The 24,832-nt window shown below is 37.4% G+C and overlaps 1 protein-coding gene across 2 annotated transcripts in view; it reads left to right on the forward strand.

Moving 5' to 3' along the window:
- Positions 1-24,832, forward strand: part of SIK3 (SIK family kinase 3) — a 284,614-nt gene that overhangs the window by 214,635 nt on the left and 45,147 nt on the right. For both annotated transcript variants that reach the window (XM_069080272.1, XM_069080273.1), the window contains exons 5-6: positions 10,372-10,496; positions 11,005-11,128. In XM_069080272.1, coding sequence (XP_068936373.1) covers positions 10,372-10,496; positions 11,005-11,128 — 249 coding nt within the window. The remainder of the gene's footprint in view (positions 1-10,371; positions 10,497-11,004; positions 11,129-24,832) is intronic.

Genomic DNA, 24,832 nt, shown 5'->3' on the forward strand with positions numbered 1-24,832 from the left:
TTTGGTACTTTGCCCTCTGGTTTTGATTGGTCTGTGTAATTTTCGTTCATGATTTCTTGAGATATGGTATCCACAATTTGTTGTTGTGGCTTTTAGATGGTCCGTTGATACTTAAATTTTTTTACTTCTTGGCCTTTTCTCTATGACAGTTGTTTTTGGTGGAAGATAGATTATATCTTCTCACATTTTTTAATTTTTTGTTTTTAACATTTCTTGTTATCTTATGGAGTCAGTAATTTCTGTTTGGTCTATTCTAATTTTCATGGAATCTGTTATTTAGGTTAGATTTTGTACCTCTTCTGTAATATCAGTTCTCTTTTCAAGTATTTCCTCTAGTGCTCTCATTTCTTTTCTAGTTCATTCCCCTTGAGCTCTCATTCCAAACTTGTTTCATTTATAATATCACTTTTTTAAACTCCTACTTTATCTCATCCAAGAATTCTAGTTGATCTTGTAGCCAAACTGTATTTTTGTTAGAGGCTTTGCTTGTGGATATAGTAGAATTATTCTTTTCCCCTGAATTTGTGTCTTGGATATCCTTAGACACATAAAAGCACTTTATCATTGGTTTCTCTTTTTGTTTACTTATTCATCTAGTCTTACTCTCTGCATTAAGACTTTATGTTCAGGTCATGGTCTTCTCCCTTCTGGAGGAAATGTTAGACCCTTGTTTGGTTCTAATCTGTATTATCTGAGGTCCTGCATCTGTTTTCTTCAGGGACTGAGTGCTGTGTTCTTCAGGGATCTCAGAGGATCCCAGGCCAGAAAGGTGCACACTTGCAGTGCACTTTAATCAGCTGATTCCAGGATAGTCCTCCCCTCTTGGTCTTTGCAGGTTCTCTGCCTAATTTTGGTACTGGGCAGTAGAAGTACTGGCTTGCCCCTATTTGGAGCTCTAATAGACGGCTGCTGGCTTATCCCCTAACAGTTAACTTGAAGATTGTACAGGTTCAGAGTGACACAACATCCTATTAGTCTGAGCTCCCTGCACTGATGATTCAGCTACTTCTAGCCCTTGGCTGTAGGCTGATCCAAGATCCTGCTCAGGGTTAGAGGGACAGAACTATAGCTTGCTACTGGTCTGCACTCCCTTTCCTGCTATGACATCACATCCCAGCCTCATTTGGAACTGAATCCCCAGCTCCACTTTTGGGTCAGAGCAACATAGCTGCAGCCTCCCTCCTATTACTGCTCCCTGCCATGTGTAAAGGCACAGGGTCTAGCCCAAACCTGGTATTGTAAGGATCTGCATAGGCCTCTTTGGCTCAGCCCTCTACCCATTGCTGAAGGTCTTTACCTGTCTCTTTGTGCTGACCTGTGCCAGAACGATGTTGCACTGTGATTTCTCCTTGCATTTCCCAATCACCACTTGGTCTAGTGATCTTTCTCTTACTTGGCCATCTTTACTGGTCCCATTCCATTTGAGTGATTAGGATTGCTCAGAATTCTTCTGAAGTGGTGGACCAAATAATAAAATTTCCTGTGGAGATCTCCTGTTTTTCATACCACTGCCTCCCCCACTAGGACCACCCTCCTCTCCCTTCCTCCACCCAAAACCTCCCCCTCCCCCTCAGCCTCAATTTTTTTACTAGTATTTTTACTAGTTTGGTTTCCGTCTTAATGCATTGAGTAGCACTAAACTCTTGATTTTAACCAAGAACTCCAACTAATGAAATTGATGGCAATTTTTTGTTTGTTTGTTTGTTTTGGAGGGGGAAGGCAAGGCAATTGGGGTTAAGTGACTTGCCTAGGGTCACTCAGATAGTAAGTGTGTCAAGTGTCTGAGGCTGGATTTGAACTCTGGCCCTCCAGACTCCAGGGCCAGTGCTCTATTCACTGTGCCACCTAGCTGCCCTGATGGCAATTCTTTGGTTTTTAAATCTTCCCTAGAAGAGAGAAATATGATTCAAATTAGAGGTGACTTTTCTGAATTAAGAGCAAAGAACACAAGCTGCCATTTCAGCCTATACTCTAATCCTAACCAACCAAAATCCTGGCAGTTAGAAAAGAGATCTAACAAATTATGTTAAGAGTTACTTGTGAGGAATGCAAGAAATAAGCCTAGGCTCCACGAAGAAAATACATACCACTGTCACGGCTTCTGTTGTCTGAGGAAGTGCATATACAATGAATTCCTCATCTCTTCTGTCCTTTCATTGTCTAGATGGATTGTCCTCTGTCTTTATCCTTACTATAAAACAAATAAGATTGTAGACATTGTATACATGCAAATTTAAATACAGATTCCTTCATGTCAGGGAGTTTGGGGCTTTTGTCTTTGTTTCCCCTTCGCCTGCCATATCACTTAATAAGTGCTTGTTGATGAATGATAAATGAATATTTGTGTTCCCAACAGTTCTCTGAAGCCAGCCTGTTGCTCATTTATCACTCAAGATGACTTCTAGGTTCTTCAGCTTGGGGATGCCCAATGGGTGATATAAATTCTTTGTGGGGCTCCACGCTGATTGTTACCTAATTTTTTTATTGGTGTTTACTGCATCACTTAGAGTGCCAGGTCAGGAGTCAGGAAGACCTAATTTCAAATGTAGCCTCTTCAGATACTTCCTAGTAGTGTGACTGGCAAGTCACTTAGCCATTGTTTACCTGTTTCCTCATCTGTATGGGAATAATACCTAACTCCCAGGGTTCTTCTGAGGATCATATGAGATAAAATTTATAAAACTCTTAGTACGATGCCTGGCACATAGCATGGGTTATGTAAATGTTAGTTATCATCATCATCAATTATTATTATTATTAAACTGCAAGCGAATTCACTTAAAATTCATTCTTTAGATATCAGTTAAGAATATAATAGGTTAGAATTGTTTTATTTTTCTAAGTTCTTGTTTGTCTTGTATTGAAATTACTATTGTAGGTATTGAGTGTGTGCATTTTGTGTGTATCTTTGTCATTATTCAAGAAAAGCCACTAAATTGTATTTATGCTTTGACAGAACAATCCTAGTATTATGTATATATTCTAGGGAGGTCAGTTACAAAAGCAAAGTCCCCATGTTGTAACAAAGTAGTCATAGTAAAACTCTTTGTGACAGCAAAAAAAAAAAACAACCCTAAAAATAAATTGGGTGCCCATCTGTTGGGGAGGACTGAAAATATTATGGTATATAAATATAATGGAATATTATTATGGTATAAGAAGTGCTAAATTGAGGGATTCAGAGAAACTTGGGAACATTTGTGTAAATAGATGCAGAAAAGAGAGTAGAACCAAGAGAACAATATAGAAAATGACTATAAAACTATAAACAGAAACAACCCTGAAATACCACCTGACTTAGATTAATTGTAGAGACTAATCTTGATCTCAGAGAAAATAGAAGGAGAGTTATAACTCTGGTAGAGACTGAGAGTATGGAAATGTATTCATATTCTGTCAGGCACAGTTGCTTTATCAATTGGGTTTTTACTCAAATGCTACTTTGTTATATGGGAAAGATCTGGAGATGGGAGAAGATATCATAAAATTACTTTGATTAAAAAGAAACATAATTGAAAGTTATTAGGAAATTTTTGGAGCAGACCAAAACAGACCCAATAAATTGCATTATTCCAAAAGAGATTTTTTCATGGAGGTAGTTGTAAAAAAAAGTTATGTGACATGACAGATTGGAAGAAGAATGCTTGGGCAAAGTATCGAAAATGGGATTAAGAATAAGACTGGAGGGGTGGCTAGATGGCACAGTGAACAGAGCACCGGCCCTGGAGTCAGGAGGACCTGAGTTCAAATCTGGCCTCAGACACTTAACACTTACTGGCAGTGTGACCTTGGGCAAGTCACTTAACCCTAATTGCCCTGCCTTCCCCCTTCCAAAAGGCCAAAAAAAAAAAAAAGATTAAGATTGTAGATGACCACCGGAGAACCAGCTTGACTTGCATAAATTCCTTTTGATAGGTAATATAGGAGAAAAGAATAGAGAATTAAGGTAGCTCAAGCTAATTGTGTTATCTAGCTCAAATCTCTCCAAGGTTTTCCAAAGAACAGCATAAGAAACTTCTATCAAGCAGTTTACTTCAATCTAGGCTTACTTTATATGGCAGAAAAGAAACTGGAAATAATCTCATGTGACTTTTTTTTTTAACAAATACTTTATTGAAGTGTTCTTGTGTGTGTATAATTGTCATTTTCTGATGACTTTCCTCCTCCCCCTTGCTCATCCCTGGAGAGCCTTTCCTTATTACAAATTATTCACTTTGGACAACTTCTGCCTCATTCCATCTTTGTAGTCTGCCCTCTTTCTCAGGTGTTAGGCATGGTTTGTGATAGCAAAGGAGTTAGGCTTGCTTCTGTAGCAAGACCTCTGGAGTCATGTTTGGTCCCTGAATTGATATAGTTCTTATGTGGTTCAAAGTTCTTTTTCTTTATATGTTATTACTATATAAATTGTTCTACTGCTTCTGTTCACTTAATCCTACATCACTTCATAAAATGTTCCCAGGTTTCTTTGAAACCACCTTTTTGGTCATTTCTTATGGTACAGTAATATGGAGTATCCCAAGTCTTAGAGCAGTTTTAAGCTATTAAAGTTTAAACTGGGCAGCTAGGTGGCGCAGTGAATAGAGCACTGGCCCTGCAGTCAGGAGGACCTGAGTTCAAATTTGACGTCATACTCTTAACACAAACACACACACACACACACACACACACACACCTCTAGCCATGTGACCTTGGCCAAGTCACTTAACCCCAATTGCCCCTCCAAAAAGCAAAAAAAAAAAAGTTTAAACTATTTTACATCATCACATTTATATATCATGATTTGTTCGACTATTCTCCAAATAATGATTAACTCTTTTGTTTCTGCTTCTTTACTGCAACAAAAAATAACTGTTATAAATCTTTTTTTACATATTGGTCTTTTCCCTTTTTAAAAAAATTTCTTTAATGTATAGGCCTAGTAGTGATACTACTGTTTTATAGGGTATGTGCAGTCCATAGTTCCAGATCTCTTTGCACAATGGCTGGACCAGTTCACAGCTCCATGAATGGTGCTCTGATATACTTGTCTTCCCACAGCTCCTCCAATGATTGTCAATTCCCTTTGTCTTCAGCTGTAGTAATTTGATGGGAATGAAGTGTAACCTCAGAATTGTTTTAATATGTGTTTCGCTAATTATTGGTGATTTGGAACATGCATATATAGCTTTTGATAGCTTGGATTTTTTTTTTCTTGATAACTGCCTGTTCATATCCTTTCACTGTTTATTGTAGGATGGGTTTTATTCTTATGTATTTGAATTAGCTCCCTACACATCTTCTATAACTGCCATTTACCAGAAAAATTTACTACAAAGATTTATTCCCCAATTAATTATTTTCCTTTTAGTTTTGTCAACAGGCAATCTCAGTTTTTGACTTCATCAGTTTTGTTGATGCAAAACTTTTCAATTTTATGTAATTAAAATTGTCCATTTGGCTTTTTTCTTAAATTTTATTTAATTATGCTTTATGTATATTAACAGTACAGTGATTTAAATATCCATTTTAGATCCCAGTCACTTAATATTTTATTTTTTTCAACAAATATTCTACATTTATTCCTCATAATAGTAATATCAGTAGCATTCCTATTCTATTAAGGCAATGCTTTGAAATATATATTTTAAAGCAACAAGATGATACAGTATGTTTTCACCATTCCTCTTTGGCAGTGAGGTTCAGTGCCTGAGTTTCAATTCAGAGCAACATCATGGCACAACAATAAATAATATTTATTTATGGTTTATGATATTAGAAATATTCTTTTTTTCTTCTTTAAAAAAACTAATCTTTCTTAGACTTAAGTGAACTGATACAAAGTGAAATGGACAGAACCAGAAGAACATTGTACACAAGAACAACAGCATTGTTCAGTGATTTAGCTTTTCTCAGCAATGCAATGATCCAAAACAATCCCAATGGACTTATGTTAAAAAATGTTACCTGTCTCTAGAGAAAGAACTGATGGGGTCTGAATGCAGACTGAAGCATAATTTTTTTAACTTTATTTTTCTTGTTTGTTTGGGGTTTTTTTGTTCTGTGTTTTCTTTCATTATTAATATGGAAATATGTTTAACATAACTGCATGTGTATAACCTATAGAAATTGTTTGCCTTCTCAATGAGGTGAGAGGGTAGGGAAGAACAAGGAGAATTTAAAACTCAAAATTTTAAAAAATAAATGTTAAAAATTTTATATGTAATTGAAGAAAAATAAAATATTAAATATATTATTAAAAATAATCTTCCTCTTGCACTTCTCCCCTCCCCCACTGAGCAAATAAAAATTGAAAAACAAGCTAATAATAATAATAAAGCCTTCTATACATAGCTGAATAATCTAGGAAGTGGAATTCTCTCATTCACCTGGTCTAAATATATATATATATATATATATATATATATATATATATGTGTGTGTGTGTGTGTGCATTTTAAGTTCATCATGTCTCTGCTGGCATTAAGTATTGCATTTTGTCTTTCTTCTTTTGGACTCATGCTCTATAATTGTTTTGATTAGATTTCTAGAGTCTTTTAAAGTGGTTTTCTCTATGTTACTATCGTTGTTCAAATTGTTCTTGTTCTGCTTACTTCACTCTATCAGTTCATAGAGGTCTTCTCAATTCCACTGAAAATGTCTATTCTATCATTTCTTGTTGAACAATAATATTCAGTTACATTCACATACCACAGTTTGTTTAGCACATTCCCAAATAGGACATCCCTTTAGTTTCTAGTTTAGGGCTAATATAAAAAACTAGCTACAGATATTTTTGTACATAAAGATACTTTTCTTCTTTATTTGATTTCTTAGTAACAATATATCTGGGTCAAAGGGCATGCATATTTTAGTAATTTGGGAGGCATTAGTTCCAAATCCCTTTCCAAAATTATTGAACCAATTCACAGCTCCATCAGTAATGCACTGGTGTGCCTGTTTCCCCATAACTCCTCCAGAATTTGCCTTTTTCTTCTTTTGTCGTCTTTGGTGGTCTGATGCTGTAAGGCAGAACTTCAGAGGCACTTCAATTTACAATTCTTTAATTATTTGTGATTTAGAGCACTTTTTTCATATATTTGTTTGGTAGCTTGGATTTCTTACTTTGAAAAATCCTTGTTTCAAACCCTCTTTATTTGAGAATGGTTCTTAGTTTTACATGTTGGATATGAGACCTTTAAAATTTTATTTAAGCAAAATTGCCTGTTTTAATTTGTGTGATATTTGCTGTTGCTTTTGTAGTCATGGACTCTTCTCCATTTGGAGACTGTATCCATAGATCCAAATATTAATTTCTTCCTTGTTCCTTTAACTTCTTCATTACATTATTTTATACTTAGATTATGTTATCTGTTTGGAGCTTAAGTTGGTGTTTGATGTGAGGTGTTAGTCTAAATCTAATTTCTGCTCAGCTATGGTCCAGTTTTCCCTATGTTTTTTGTCACTTAGTAAGGCCTTTTGCCAGTAACTGACACCTTTGGGTTTATCTTATACTATACTATTGGGATTTTTTGCTTCAGTTTGTTGTATGTCTAACCTGTTCCACGATTGACCTTTCTCTTTTTTAACTAGTAGTAAATCATTGTAATGATTATTGCTTTGAGAATCAGTACTGATAGGTAATAGCCCCATCCTTCAAACTTCCCCCCCCATTATTACCCTTGAAATTCTTAACTTTGTTTTTTCATATGAATTTCATTATTTTTCTAGCTATATAAAATAATAATTTGGTAGTTTGGTACAGGACTGAATAATTAATTTAAGTAATATTGTCATTTTTCTTATACTGACTCAACCCAACCATGAACAATTAATGTTTTTCCCCCATTTGCTAATGTCTACCTTATTTCTGCAAAGACTGTTTTATAGTTAGATTTAAATAGCTCCTGGGTAAATACTGGAAGATGTGCTCTTAGATATTATATAACTTTGATAGTTATTTTAAATGGGATTTCTTTTTCTAGCTCATATGCTAATGGTTGGTATGCTTATAGAAGCATATGCCTGTGCTTATTCCCTCAATTTTTGCTTTGTCTTATTGCTATAACTAGTACTTCTAATACTATGTTAATAGTAATGATGATAATGGGCATCTTTGCTTTTCCTGCAGTCTTATTGGAAAGGTCTCTAACTTTTCTTTATTACATGTAATGTTTACCCTTGGATTTAGATAGATATTATTTACTATATTAAGGGAAAGTCTTTTTCTTATGATTTCTAGATTTCTTAATAGAAATAGGTATAGGGTTCTATATAGATTCAAAAACCTATGGAAGTCTTTTCATTTATATTATTCACATGGTTTATTATATTTATAATTTTCCTTATGTTGAACCAGCCCTTTATTCCTGATATAAACCTAACGTGGTCATAGTACTAAAGTAGTAGAGCACCCTGTGGGAGGGACAGGAGGCAGCATTTTCTAGGTGTTTACACTGCCATCATGACCACTGCCGTGATCACTGTTTCCCCTTAAACTCTGCTAGCCAAGAACTCTTATTCCCAAATCACCAGACTTGCTTCAAGCCCAGCTTCCCCCTCCCTCCCAGGCTTCATTGAAGTGAGAAGTCATTGTAGAGGAGGGGTTCACTTTTCTCATCAGCAGCAGTAATAACTACTAACCAGCTATTGCCAACAGGAAGATAAGCACAAGAGCCCAAGCGATTAATGGCAACCCCCCAGAACAGTTCTCTCCCTTCTAGCTTCATAACCATCATCTGGGAAAGCACATTCTTTGAAGAAGGGACCAGCCATCCCTACCAGCTGCCGAGCACAGAGCAGAAAAGACAGCCGAGCTAAAGCCATGGGACACCCCAAGGGAGAGAGAGGAAGCATCATGTGTCAAGCAAGTCAACCCCCCACTGCTGCCCTGATGATTATCTCTCAAACTCTGATGGAGATAGAACTTTGGGAATGACTGTGCTTCTAGCCTGTTGCTGCACAGCCATTACTCCTTTGGAAAGGCATCAGGCTTCTTGGCAACTAGTCCTTGCAGGTTCTACAGCCCCAGCCAGTAAAGAACCAGAGGAGAATATTCTTGGTCACTTAAGTCCTTGGTACTGTTGAATGTTTCAACCTCAGAACTGATAGGATTTTATCAGTAAAAATGATGTTAAAGAAGAGTCATTATCATCTCCTTTGTGTACCCTAGGGACCAAGGGACCGTTCCATCTGACTTTACAGCTGGAACTTCCCCTGGGTGTTGTCTTCTCCACTGGAATGTGAGCTCTATGGGGAGTGATAATGGTCTGACTTCTGTATCTGTATCCACAGTGCTTAGCACAGTGATTTACACGTAGTGATAAATGCCATGTTCATTAAATTCATTCATTGAAAAAATTTTAATGTTATAGTCTACTTGCTAATGTTTATTTAAATCTTTGCATCATTATTCATTAGGGATATTGGTTTATAATTTTCTTTGCTTTTTGTCTCTCCCTGGCTTAGGCACCAAAATCACATTTGTACTATAGAAATAGTTTGGAAGAGTACCTCCTTTTGTTAATATTATAAATACTTTATGTAATATTGGGATTAATTATTCTTTGAATGTTTCATAGAATTTACTTGTGGAGAAGTAGATATGAGACATCCATTTTCACATGACCCTGGGGTCATAGCACAGTGGAATGTGTGCTGAATTTGGAATCAGAGGATCTGGGTCCAAATCCTATCTCCTCTTATTCTCTGTCTTGCTGTTCTTCACACGGCATTCCTTTTTCGGTGCTGTTACATATTGTGTCTCCCATGCCTTGAAAGTACTCCCTCCTTACCTCTTCTTCATAAAATCCCCAGTCTCCTACCAGTCTGAATTCAAACGCTACTTTCTAATGAAGGCCTTTTTTCATTCTCCAACCCCTATCTACTACTGATTCCCCTCCTAAAATTACCCTATTATTTCTATATTTTATGTGTCCTTCTTTCCCTTGACTGAAGGTAAGCTTCTTAATGGCAGGGACTTTGCATTATTGTCTCTAACCCCTCACCCAGCACAGTACTTGGCACACAGTAGGCACTTAATAAATGCCTATTTCCATTGGTCAGTTAATAAATGATTGATGCCTGTGTGATCTTAGGCAAGTCACAACTTTTCTAGACCTCGGTTTCCTCCACTATTAAATGAGGAAGTTAGACCAGATGTCCTCCATAGTTCCAGCTCTAATTCTATAATCCTGTGGTCTGTCCTTCTCCATTTATCTTTTAGTCTTTAGTTTAAGTGGTTAACTATCAAAATGATATTGCTTTGACTTTTGTAAACCTTATCTTTACCAGATGATTTTCAAATTTACCAGGGTAAAGTTCTTCTATTACAGAAACTGGAGTTTGTGTCTAAAACAAAAGTAACAGTAGTTGCTCTTCTCAATTACTTTCCAGATTTTGGGTTCAGTAACATCTTTACCCCAGGGCAATTACTGAAGACCTGGTGTGGGAGTCCCCCATATGCTGCCCCTGAACTCTTTGAAGGAAAGGAATATGATGGGCCCAAAGTGGATATTTGGGTAAGTTGTTGTTTTGCATAATTAACACACGGCATACTAGTCTTTAATGATAATAGCCTTACTTTAGAGTACCCTACAAATTCTGTGCTTATAGAAGCAGTGGAATCTTGGTCAAATTTTTACCCCATAGAGCTTGCCTCCTAATAGACTTCACAAATGATGAGCTACCATATGGAAATTCCCTTGCAATTACATAAATACCACAAGTTCTAATTAGTTCAAGTGATTGCTGTGCTTAGAACAAAGGATTCTTCCTTTTGTTGCCACGCTCCATACTTGAGGAGGGTAATAGCTAGAAAAATATTTGAGGTACTACTTTGAAATGAAAATCTATCAGTGAAAGAGTTACATATTCTAAAAATTTTGTCTTGGCATAAACCCACATTAATAGTTTTATTTCTCCAAGAAATTGTTTCATCATCATGTACATGACTATCATCTTCATTATGTTGGTCTATTTTGTTTCTTTTATTGTTTACTAAATATGTACTCTCTGTTTGGGATGCAGAGCCTTGGAGTAGTCCTCTATGTGCTTGTCTGTGGTGCCCTACCATTCGATGGGAGCACCCTACAGAATCTTCGGGCCCGGGTGCTGAGTGGAAAGTTCCGGATTCCATTTTTCATGTCCACAGGTAAGGGAGTTGTCAGTACATACCACAGATGCCACTTACTAGCGCTGAGAACCTGGCAGTGGGGTACAGTTGACAGGAAACTGTCCTCAGACCCCAGTTTGCCAGCTTCTTTGCTACCAGCATTATGACTCTTTTCACACTCAGTGACTCGGGTCAGAACTGCTATTCCCTGAGACCTGGCTTGAAGCTGAGGGCAACAGCTAACTTTATATCTTAGTTTTCCACTTAAAACTCCTATGGAAATTTGGGATTTCTCATTTTCCCACTCCCTACTCAAACAAATTTTGAATGAGTGGGTGGTAAAGTGAAGAGCTTTTGGAAGGTTTTAAGACTGAAAAGAGTGCCTGAAATCTAAGGCACTTTACCATTTACCTTTACATTAGAATGGGAGGGCTCCAGAGGATTTTCAGTGAGTGATGTTTTTAGTTCCGCTGAATAATTTGTGTTCATTTTAAGAGAGAACACAGAAAGTACATATCCATACCTATTGGCTCAGACACAAAGGTCCAGACATATATGTAGCCCTTGAGGGAATAAGTAGAAAAAAAAATTAGACATATTTCACTTTTAATGAAATGCCATTTCCCTAGAGTTAATGACTGAAAAATGTGGATCTTTGCTGAACAAGGGAAGAATAATTTTCCTATTTTGATTCTTCTGTGTGAAAGTGAGGCAGATCTGACTTCCCTAGCCTCTTAAGATCATTAGGGGTCAGCATCTTTCAAGGATATTTATAGAGACAGAGCCTAAAAGAATAACTTTTTCTCTACTTCTCTGGTCTCTATAATATCCCGAGTGAATTATGCTGTCATCTCTTTCTTGAGCTACTTTATTCCTGAAAAGAAAGGATATAGCAATGGGGCAGAGTAGTGAATTGCTTTAGTTGGGATAGGCATCTAGAATTTTTCTTATTCTTCTTGGCTTATTTCCAAAGTTTAATTGGATTTTCTGTCCTCTGTCTTTGATTTGATAAACATTTAGCAAGCACCTGTTTTATATGCAGTGTGTTGTGAAGGATAGAGAGCTGTGTAATAGCTAGCATTTACTGTATATTGTACTTTAAGGTTTGCAAAGCAGTTTAAATATGTTAGCTCATTTGATCCTCACCACAAGCCTGTGAGCTAGGTACTTTTATTATCCTCGTTTTACAGATGAAGAAACTGAAGTTGAGAGAGATTATGTGACTTGGCCAGGGTCACCCAGCTCAGAAGTGTGTGAGCCTAGATTCACTCAGGTCTTCTTTGCTCTCAAATCCCGTGCCCTCTTCACTGTGCCCCCTGATCATTGTCATGTGTACAGGTATCTATACTACAAGATAGTATGTGATATTTATGTTACATGACTCTAAACTTAATTCCATCTAGTAAACACACCTTCTATGTGTGAGACATAGGCAGTACAAAAGAAAAAGTGACACAGCCTCTAGTTTTCTTGGAGCAAGTTTTGCTTTGTCCGAAGCCTGCCATGATCCATTGTACCTGCTGCTTTGAGGACAGCTGAGGCTCCTGAGACAGGAGGAACATAAAGTGCCAGAGTAGCAGGATGCTGTGAGAATTCCTTCAGCCTGATACTTCACTGACCTTCTGGACCAGGGCTTCATTTTTTCTGTGTCATAGACTCTTGGCATTCTGGTGAAGACTGTGGTCCCTTCTCGGAAGAATCTTTTGAAATGTACAAAACAAACAGAATTACAAAGAAATCAATTATACTAAAATAAAGATGTAATTGTTTTCCATCCACATTCATAAACACCCCTGAAATTTACCTGCAGACCCCAGGTTAAGAATCCTTGGTGTAGACCTTCACTCATAATAAGTCAAAGGTGCCTTCAGTTCCTCACCTTAATACATGTTTATCCAATAAATTATTCTGGTCTGACCAATCACTAGAATTCACCCATAATGGTTTATCTTGATGACATGACTAAATAATTGTACAACTGACCTCCCTGTTTATGAATCAAGATTAATACTGCATTCCTTTCACTTAGAGGAAACTAAATGTTTGCATTGTTTGTAAGCATTGTTTTGTCAAAAAAGATGTCTTGTTCAGGTGAAAGACTTGACAAGCTAAAGCCTTCTGGAATCTGTTATAAAAGAGGCTGTCTCATCTCACTCTTCCTTACTTCCAACTGTTCAGTGATCTGACTACAGTCAATATTCTTGGTCTTGGATTTTTGACAACTCCTTACCATGTTTTTCATAACAAGTTTTTTAATGTGTAAAATATGGACTGATAATCATGAGTGTGTGATTGAGTGTTTTGTGATAGTTGTTCTTTTATGATGGAGGAGTTATTTCATAGGTAATTAATTGGAACAAAAGCTTCAGTATATACATAGTGAATATAGAAAAGGATGCAAACATGAAACATAAACTTTGGTAGGCTTGAAGAGTGATTTTTTACCTGCTGTCAGCAATACAAATGAGTTCAGTACTGTCTGAAGTCACTGAGTTCCAAGTCATATATGGGAAAAATATCAGAAGGACAATTTAATGAAAGATGGAAGGGTTAGGGTATTCATTCTTTCCCTCACTTAGTACTATATTTAAGTGCTATAGATGCTCCTTGTATGTATGTGGCAGACCTAAAGGCCCAGAGGTAATTGACTACATTCTCCTGTTTCTGAGCAAGAGTGTACCCAGCATTGTCCAGACATTCACTTGAAACAGAGGATATTGAGAGAGTTATTTCAGAATCTTGATAGTTTGGTGGTGGTGTTTTTTTTTATTCTGCAGTACTACTGGACATAGTGTGACTATAATAATAACAACCAACATGTGTCTAGAGCTTTAAAATTTGCACAGTGTTTTGTTGATGTTATTTCATCTGAGCCATACATAACCTCATGAGTTGGATATGACATGTATCTCCATTTATACATGAGGGGACTGAGGCTATTAGATGTTAAATGACTTGTCCATGGTCACAAATCACAAGTGGGATTTGGACTTAGATCTTGCTGATTTCAAGTCCAGAACTTTCTCAGTTATCTTATACTACTTGAGTTCTTTTTTGGGTTCAGTATCACATATCTGAGCTAGGTTTATCTTTTTCTCTACCCCTGGAATCTTCTTGTCAAGACACCTGGTTTTGATGTTTATTAGCTCTGAGTACTTGGCTGAGCATCAGCTTCCTTATTTGTAAAATGAAGATTAATAATAATTATATTACCTTTTTTATGCAGTTGCTGTGAGGGAAGTGTTTTAGGAAGAGGAAAATTATTGTTATAGCTTCCATAACTTAACATCAGTGAGTCAAGTCAACAGACTTTGTGGTATAGTGGAAAGAATGCTGAATTTGAAGTCAGAGGACCTGGGTTCAAATCCTAGCTCTATCACTTACTGCTTGTGTGACCTTGGGCAAGTTTCCTACTCTATAAAATGAGCAAGTTGGACTAGAAGACCTCCAAGGTCCTTTCCGGCTCCAAATCTGGGCTCTGGTGAATGAATATGAATTAATTAGGCCCTACTGTATTCACTGCAGAGATTGGAGGGTGGGGTGGGGAAGAAAAAGACATAATTCTTAATTTCAAGGAGCCTATACCACAATTAAAGGAAGAAGTTGCATGTATAGAAATGTGTGGACTAGAAAATATGATAGAATATTAAACTCTCAAGAGTCAGTGGGGGCTTTGTGGAGGAGTGAATAAAAGCTATTCTTTAAGCTAAGGGGTCCCAGGGTCAAGTTACTGTTTCTGAAATGTGCTTGATGCATAACTGGGCACATCACGTGACCTCTTGTTGTTCTAGGCAAGTGTTAAAGGACTTTAAGCTGTGCAGAAGGTGTAGATCCTCATTGCTGGAGGAAATTCCTCAGTGATAGCTTCCCAGCAATGAGGTTCAGTCCCTATGGGGGGGTGGGGGGGAGAGTGTGTGTGTGTGTGTGTTTAGGAAGTACTAATGGGAATTCAGAGAAGGAAAAAGGCATTATGATTTAGGTTAGGCAAGGAAGGTGTGTCCTGATGAAGATAGGTACTTGTTAGCAATGTGGTCCTTGGTAAGTCATTTACTCTTTCTGTGCCTTAGTCTCCTCATCTCTAAAATGAGGAGATTGAATTTGATGACTGCTGAGGTCCCAACTCTAGAACCATGAACTTAGGAATATGAGGACTTCCCAAGGAGGTGGTACAGTTTTCTACCTTTGGGGCTAAGGGAGAACATGGTTCTGTGAGCAGCCATTATCATTAACTCCTGTTAGAACAAAATCAACTTTGAAAAGATGGATAAAAATCTACTATCAAAAACAACTGACCAAAAAACCAGATGATTTAAGAATCTTTGGACTACCAGAAAATCATTTTTAAAAACTGGACACTATGTTTTATGAAATCATAAGTAAAAACTGCCCAAATCTATTAGAACCAAAGAGGGAAGTAAAAACCAAGAGAATCCACCAGTTTAAAGAAACCCCAAAATGAAAAGTTCCAGGAATGTCATAGCCAGACTCTAGAGGGAGGGATAGGGAACTTTTTAAGAGGATTTATTCTATGAAGTTTGGATTCAGTCAAAGGACTGTACTTGAGGACCTAAAGGGGTCACATATGGCCTTGAGGTCACAGGTTCTCCACCCCTGCTCTAGAGCCTCTTTGTCAAAGAAAAAATATTTCTGAGTAACCAGAAAGAAAGGGTTCAGGTACCAGGCAGCCACTAATAGGATCACACCAGACTTGGCAGTTTCTGCTCTGAACAGTAAGAGATCCAAGGCTTGTTCCTCTGATTAGAGGGTGGGGCCACGAGCTCTCCATTTATGGAAGGAGTTCAGCTCTGACTTCTCGTTTCCTACCTGGCTGCCCTACTTTGGACTTAGATTGTAAGTTCCTTGAGGGCAGGGACTGTTTTTCTTTCATCACATTTGTATCCCTAGTGCTTAGCACACTGCATGGCACATAGCAGATATTTAATAAATGCTTATTGACTGGTTGATTACACACAGATTATATTGTGCAGATTTACAATCAAGTAAACCCTGAAAATCTGAGTATAATTTTATAGAGGAAAAGAATGGAACTTTTATGGAATATATTTTTCACCATCCCTGATGGTGAAGTAGGAACTTTAGAATACAAGCATGAATCAAGAGAAACCTAGTAAGTAAATTTATTTGAGCATTTAGAAGGGGCTATATGAGGATAAAGATCTAACATTCTAATTGGGGAAGAACTAAATGTCCCTTCAGGATCTTAATACCTTATAAAGACATTGAAAGAGTTAAATGGGACAGACAGAAGACCTGTAGGGTGGGTTAGTTCTGTTCTGATATTTTTAAGAAGGGGAAAAAAAGGAGGGAGAAAGAAATTCACTAGTGGTCAGAGGGACTTTCTATTATAATTTGTGTGTGAGAAAAAATTATACAGAAGGAGCAGAGGGATTAGGCTTCAGATGAACTTTGCTTTCATTTGAATTGGACAAAGGGAAATTGAACACACACCCAATCTGGTGCAGAAATACTCAGCAGAGAAAAAGAAGTGAAATGGAGCTGGGGTGGGGTATTATGAGGGAGGATGGTAGCAAGGAGAGCATAATCAAAAGTAAAACAAAACTTCAACTTTACAGGGACCCAAAATTAGGGAGTTTGCAAACTATCAGACAACAGCTCAGTAAATGATAGTATATTATTATAATGGAATATTATTATGCTGTAGAAAATAACCAAAAGCGACATTTTCAGAGGATCCTGGGGACACTTGTATGAACTGATTGAGAGTGAAATGAAGGGAAGAAGTAGAGCAATTTATTCAAAAACATTATAAAGAAAAACAACTTTGAAAGACTGAGGAATTCTGTTCAATATATTGACCAGCTAGGATTTCAGAGAACCACTGAGGAAGCATGCTGCTCATTTAGGTGCATAATGAAATGTTTTTAGACATAAGTAGGCAGGAATTTGTTTTGCTTGACTATACCGAAGAAAGGACCACATAAGATAGGTATTGTAAAGGTTAGCATCAAAGAAAAATGGTTGGATTGGTTATGTAGTAAGAGCAAGGTTTATCAGATGGATAAAACACATCCTTCACTGGTATTCACTTGATGTCAAGAAGGTCTCCATTATGTTGGGTAGACCTCTTTGGAAGATTTATGAGAGAACATGGACAAGAGTCACATATAAGGGGGCAAGGATAGGTTGTGATCTGCACCATGGAAGAAAGTACCTACACCTGCGAAATCCAAAATCATTATTATGTAAATGTGAGTTATGAAGAATATTAGACATAGTAGGTAGTCAACAAATATTTATTGAAAAATGAATTATTATACCAACTTTCACTTCTTGAAAGCTTATACCAGACTCAGTGTTAAGCAGAAACTGTATTTTTAATTGACGGAATTAGTCTAGGTTGTTTGATAATGAGGTTTCACTGATAATTTAATTCTCTAATAACCCAGCTCTTAGCACAGTGCCTGGCACATCGTAAAAGCTACTTAATGACTGACTGACCAGTCTATACATTGAGAGCTGGAAGGTATCTTTAAAGTTATCTCTTGGTAGTTTAGGCTAAACTTTTTACTCACAAAGAAACTGAACCCCAAAGAGTTTGTGACAGAGGCAGTACATGAACCCCCAGATTTAGACTATTAGTCCAAGGCTTTTTTTCTCTCAGCAATAGTACCTGTTGCAGGATTGGTTTAACAAACTTAAGCATTATACGAATATAATTTCACACTAAGGATTAATTACTCTATGTTACATATGTTATAGGGTCAAGTAAATGAGTTTTAGAAAGGTATTTTTTTGGTATGAACTTGATTTGAACCCTCAAATAAAGGACCGTGGTGAGCTCATTCCATTCCTTTTTTTGTATTACAGTCCTTAAAGAACCTCATTGGGCCCAGATCTGTCAGGGAATCACAAATCAAAATTTGGTATTAGTTGAAGTTTCTGCATGAGATCAGCATTAGAATAACCAGTTACACAGCTGCACAGAATAGCAAGGAAGCTTTCTCAGTTCCTTATGTGAGCATATTTTTTTTTTCTTGAGCATTAAATTCACTAATGATACATGAAAGCAACCATCAGAAGCCTGCTTCTGAAAGCCTAGCTTGTTCCTTTGCCCAGAGAACCACCTGTAAGCAAATATAGTGAAGGCAGCCATTTAGCTAAAGGAAAATTAATTTACAGCGAAAAACTGTAATGCCTTGAGAGTGCATAGAGATCTCTTGTGGACAATATTGTTGAGTCCTTATTGATTAGACTTCATTGTGACTTAATTAATTCTAATGCTACATAAGCATTTTATTACTGAGAATACAAGACTTAGCCTTATATAATGCTTCTGGAGAATGCACAATGCAGAATGTACTACAGCCAGAAAGCCTGCACTTAGAGGAAAACAACTCAGCTTTGATTGGTCCATTCACTAGGAACCACAGCATTCTTCATGGCTAAAATCACTTTCTTCGGCGAGTACTGGGAAAAATCAAGTTGTCATCCCTTTAGTCTTATGTAGTTAAGTGGAGGCTACCACTTGATCATAGAATCTTAGAATAAGAAAAGGGCACTGGATGTCTGCTACTTAGAGTTTTCACACCAGTTCTCTTTTGACCTTTAGTGTATGTTTTGCACCTAAGAGAAGAGTCAGAGGCTATGAATCCTGTTCAGTAAAAGCAGTTATGACCAAAGAATCACAAATAAAACAGTCTTTATTCCCTGTCCAGCCCCATTGAGTCAGGCCACCATGCAGAGGTAGACAGTCATGGGTGAGTGTGGCCTCGGAATTCTTGACTACAGGGTGTTACCCTTCAGTGTTTTCTAGTGAAATGTCTCATCAGAGAGTTGATAAGAACTGATGAAGAGAATAAAGGACGTAGGAGAATCCTGTGTCTTTGATCCTTCCGTCTTTTTACTCTGCCATTCTCAGCTTAGAAAGATAAGGAAGATTGTTTTAGGAAGCAACTAGGAAAAAGGTGTCTTTTCCCAGAAATTACTGTATTCTTTTCCATAGTAGAAAGGTAGATCTAGGTGGTTAGCTGAGTATGCCTAATTGAACCCTCTGGACTGATCTTTAACCTAGATTTTACTCTACTGCCAGAATTTGAATAGGATTAAGGAAAAAATCTTCAAATGAGAACATGAAGTTTGCTTTGAGTATCAGGGAGGGCTATAATGGTCAGACCATGTTCTAGTGGGATGAAGGTCTTTCCAAGGATAGGGCTGTAGGAATTCTAGCCTTGTCAGTTTAAGAATTCTCACTGTGCTAGGATCACACAGTGGAATTGATTGAAAACATAGAAATTTAAAAGGAACAAGTATCATTTTTCAAATAAGTAGAGATTGTTGGGCCAAGCAATTTAGCCCTTAGTGGCTTCCACACTAAAATATTGATGGCCAGGGTATGTGGGGTAGTTGGGGTTTGGAATGTGTTTCAGCTTGAATTGCTTGGATTTTAACAGGAGCTTTTGTCTTCGGCCCCATCCTTATTTGCCAAAATCTCCTGAACTATCACCTTGAGGATTCTCTTTTCTGCTGTGCCTGTCTATCAAATTCATAAGAAAGTTGTTGTTGTTTTTTTATATTCTATTCCAGAAAGGTCTGGCTTCGTATACATTGGTGGAAAACAGAAATATAGAAGTATTAGGTCTTAAAATTAATTCAAGGGCCATCTTATCTGGTTAATGTTGGAAACTATCCTGTTAGAATTTTTTTTTTTACCTTAGTGTGTACTTGATTCAGATTTTTCTTTTTCCTTGCAAGGAGTTGAGGACAAAATATAATGATGGTGAGTTTTTACGTTGTGGGGTTTTGTGTTTGTGTTTAGACTTATTTAGTGCCAACACTCATGTGCATTCAAGTACCTCTTTAATGTTGCCTGCCTTTTCCAAATATAAAAACTATTTACAGAGAAGGCAGGCTTTAAAAAAAAAAGCCCTGATCCTGCCACAATCAAAATATTCCCTTGATTATCTTTTGGTAGAGCAGTCATTGCTGAAAGAATTAAGAGGTAAAATCACAACGAAACAGTTTTTGACTGAGATAGTAAGTGTTATATGGAAAGAGCTAGGAAGTGTCACCTGCCTCAGTACCTAAGAGAGGTCTTATTCTTTGCCTGTGGGCTGAGAGAGCTGGGAATGGCCTTCAGTGGAACCCTAAGTGCACATCCAATAAAAGTAAGCTGTTGACGTCAGCCATCTGTTAAAGTCAAACCTCTTCCATGTGGTCACTGTTCTGACATCTAAACAGAGTAAGCATGTGTTCTTAATACAGAGACATGAGTGCTTATAAATAATATACTCACGTTTCACTTGCCAACATACTGGCACAGTTTAAGACTAAATGAAGGTCAAGTTCCTTTACACAAATCATAAGGTACTATCCAAAATTTTCTGTTACAATGACATTTTTTATTAGTTGGAGTAATGAATGTATCAGCTTCGACTTGGAAGCTTTTCAGTATAATGGTTAAATCCAAAATATTTTTATTACGTAAATTTTTGAATGATAAAAAGATTTTTTTTTTTATAAAAAGATTTTAAGGCCCCAGACAGTGGCTTCCATTGTTTGAAGTGATAGCCAGTACAACTAAAGAATTTAGGCAATCACTCAAGCTTTATGGTAATGAAATTTGATTTGTAATTAATATTTCTTTAATTTTTTCTGAATACCTGCAAAAATCAAACTTGATTACGCTTAATATGATAGGTAAACTCCATAGCAGGACTTTCCTCCCTGTCCTAAGTTCATCTTCCAAGATAGATTTTACTGTTCTCATTTATCAAACCATATTATATTGTCAAATTTTTTTTCCTTGCCAGTACCTAGGCTTTAGAGTAAATTGAGAATAGAGGAGTAGTCAATAATTAAATATTCTTGTTCTCATCATTTAAAATTGTAATGACATTTAGACTTTTTTTGTTTCATAAACAATCCATTTTCCATAGGAACAGATGTTTTAGAGATTTATTAGCCACTTTATTTCTGTTTCCTTCTGTGCTTTTTTGTTTTTTCAGACTAGAGCCCCTTTGAAGTTTGAACCACTTTGAAGAGAACAACATTGCTAGGAAGTTTATTAATAATATAAATGTAAAAGTCTTGAGCTGAGCTCTCTGGAATCATTTTTTAATAAATCTGGTAGTTACGAGGGAGGGCTCTTGAGAAGCTTGTCTTCACCCTTCTTCCAAGTAAGAAGTTTGAATTTGCTGGGTAATTACCTCTTACTTGCCTCCCCTTTCATTCCTCCTGACAAACAGATGCCTGGTGCTTCCCTAAACCCTGAGTAGTTTCATGTGGCCTAAAAGAATCTATGACTCCGTTTCTTCCAAGGCCACTCCCTCTGCCCACAGAGCTAGAAATAGCTTCTTTGCCAGGTCCCATTAGTTGGCAGCACATAAAAGGTTTGAGGGACAGTTGGCCTCTCACTCCATCATAGGAATCAGCTTTGGGAACCTTGTGGTTGGATTTCCCAAATTTCCACTACCCCGTTTTACTTATTATTTTTTGGGATGAAAACCTACTGTTTCTAGACTTCCATTACTTCCTTCATCACTCAGTAATCAGACTACATAAGCCAATCTGTTTTCTTTTTAGCATGTATATTTCTCCCCAGCTGACTTGCAAGCCCAAGAATCCTGCTTGTATTCTCACAGTGACTTTTAGCCCCATTATTCACTTACCTTGGAGCTAAGCTTTTCAACTAGTCCCATAGCTACCTGTGATCATCAGTTTACCCAGTCAATATTTTATTCTCTAGGATCTTGAAACTAGAAGAAACCTTAGCAATCATGAGTCTAACACTCTCATTTTATAAATGCAGAAATTGAACGTCCAAAAGTTTAGTTGATTTGCCTGCCACACCTAGTTAGTGTCAAAGAATGAGGCAGTTTTGGATCTCCCTTTGGGAGACCTGTGTCTGCCAACTCCAAATCTGGTTTGTGGGACCATTATATAGGGACCAGAAAATGGGCCTCTACAAGCATATCGATAGATTTTGAATTACTTTCTCCAGAATCCTTCCTCGTCTTCTCTTCCCTTTTGTGTTTTTCCCCCAGCTCTGTTTCCTTTAGCATGTGAAGGGAATGGAATTGGAGGGGGTGTGGGGTGTTTTTTGGAGAAATGCTTTTCATTGCCAAAGATTGTTTCAGTTCACCACATGATAACTGTCATACTGTGACCACATGCAGACATTTTATCAGATGGCAGTGCAGCTCACAAATTCCTGCGATGCACAATAGCAACAAGTCTAGTCAAAGAATTCTAATACCTACAGGGGACATCAAGGTCATCTGGTCGAGTCTTGTGCCTCTAAAAAACCTTCGAAGCTAGGGAGATGTCTGACCTCTCTCTAGTCAGATATAATCCTGTGCTAGCCCCTTCTAATGCACCAACTTAGAAACTTAAGGTTTGGCAGGACCTTAGAGGTTAGTTAATCTTACTGCCCACTTAGGCCTCTATATTATCCATGGTAATCATTTAGCCTCTGCCTGAGCATTTCCACTTAATGATTTATGAGGTTCCCTTATTAGATTCACTCATCAGAAGGTTCCTTCATATTGAGTCAAAATCTTTCTTCCTATAAATTCTATTCATTTGTCCCAGTTTTGCCCTCCGGAGCAACTCAGAATACATTCTCTACTTGTACATGATAGCCCTTCCAATATTTGAAGATAGCTATCGTGACTTTCCTTGCTTCCTTTTCTTTTTGAGGCTAAACATCACCAGATCTTCTGGCTATTTCTCACATGTTAGGGTTTCAGGTTTCCCCTCAGTAAGCTCTTAGAGCAATTATCCCCCTTGCTTGTGGAAATTAGGAACTATCAGCATATTTTACATTATAGTCCTAATTAAATTTGAAGGCAATGGGGTATAATAGATAAAGGGTCTCCTTGGAAATTAGGAAAAACGTGGTTCAAGTCCTACCTCTGACACATATTAGCTGTATGACCTCTCCATACAAGTGGAAACTCTAAAGTGATGAGTTACAGCTATCTTGCTGATAATGCATGAATGCAGGGTACTCCCCACACCATTAAAATAACAGGACTGGGTTTTTGAGAATCTTTTTCCTACTCCCACCATCCTTCCTCCAGATTTCTCCTTTTCCAGGCTAAATACTGGGAAACTCATAAGGAAACAACTATCAGGATCCTAGATTCCCCCAAGCCCTGGTCTGCCTAGCCCTCCTTCCACCTTTGATTCTTATCCCCGGAAACTCTTCAACTTTAAGACACCACCAAAGGCAGCTCTCTGCTCAGTCATCCAGATGCCTGTCAGAACATTGAGGTAGGGCACAGCCCGAACATCCTCCTGTTAACAGTCTGCTCTGGTCTGTTGGGTTTCATTGGAGCCGTGGTGATTTTCACTACAGAGACGGCTTGGCGTCTCGCATGGAACAGATGAAAGCAGCTCTCTGAAGGGGGACTGCTGCTCTGGCTCTCAGGAGGAGGAGCCCAGAGCTTTTCATTTTTATTCATCAGCAAGGCCCTGCCCTGCCCTTGGGGAGGAAGCAAGTATGGGGGATATTTCTTAGCATCTGGAGAAGTTGATGTTTTGTTTTCTTTAATCCAAGACTCCAGTTTCTCTTCACCTATTTGAATTAAATACCTTTTAGGTTGTTTTGTTCTTAGGAGAATTTCCATTTTTAACTATAGTTTATTCTCCTTTTTAACCATATTTTATATGAGAAAAGTACATTCAATTATAGATCCAATTCATATACTGTTAAGCTCAGGAAATATAAATTGATAATGATCATTTACTTTTTGATGGTGACATCATTCCATATCCCACTGTATTTCACTTTCTCATTACTTATGTGCTGAATGTTGAATGAAATAAAGGATTTTGCCCTTTTTAGGGAGTTTCTGAAATTGAATATGTCATAAACTATAAGAGAGTAATGGTGTTTATTTTTTAGACAGTGTTGCTTGGGAAATTTCACTTCCAGCTTTAAGTCTGTATTTGGTCATTCTGCTCAAGTAATCTCTTCTAGAGAGTTAGTGAGGTTTATCCCTAAGGTGCTAAATCCTGGACTGAAGTTGAAAGAAAATAGAGGAGTGCCATCTAGAGGTTTCAAATATATATGTTATCCTTCAGCTCTCATGGCTTTCTGAATGAAATACAGTATTTTCTCCCCAAATAATTGCAGACCCCAGAATATGCCTGTCAATGGCATTTCTCATCCATATATAGAGAAGCTATAATTGTGGGTTTTAGATTGGCTGGCCCAGAAACATAATCTAAGTGGGAATAAAAGTTTAATGTTGCAGGAAAAGGCAATTACTCTATTCTGTAGGAATGTAGGAACTACAGCCCTAGTGACCAAAATTGTATTTTAAATCACAGAGCAAGGGCAGGTTTTGAATGCCTGGAATGCACTCAGTGTAATAAAGCTTTGTGGGGTTTTAAAAAAAAAATGTTTTTTATTATTTAAGTAAGGTTAGAGTAAATTAAAAATTAGAGGCAATATCATCTTTCATTCTTTTGAAGATAATTGTATACAGTGTTTATAGAGCATTATGAAAAGAAATTATACTGCATAGATGATTACATCTCAGAAATAAAGGATAGTCAACAGCCACCAAATTCCTATTATGTGCCAAGCACAGCTCTGAGTGTGCCAGGGATGTACAAAGGCCAAAACAAAACCATCCTTTCCCTCAGGGAGCTTCTGTTCTATCTGGGGAGAGTATACATGGTTAGAGAGAGAGAGAGAGTGTGTGTGTGTGTGTGTGTGTGTGTGTGTGTGTGTGTGTGTGTGTGTGTGTGTGT

Source organism: Petaurus breviceps, unplaced genomic scaffold (assembly GCF_028583685.1).
Source record: "Petaurus breviceps papuanus isolate PSGF00001 unplaced genomic scaffold, PetGlider_PUasm1.0 91133, whole genome shotgun sequence".
Classification (NCBI taxonomy): Eukaryota; Metazoa; Chordata; class Mammalia; order Diprotodontia; family Petauridae; genus Petaurus; species Petaurus breviceps.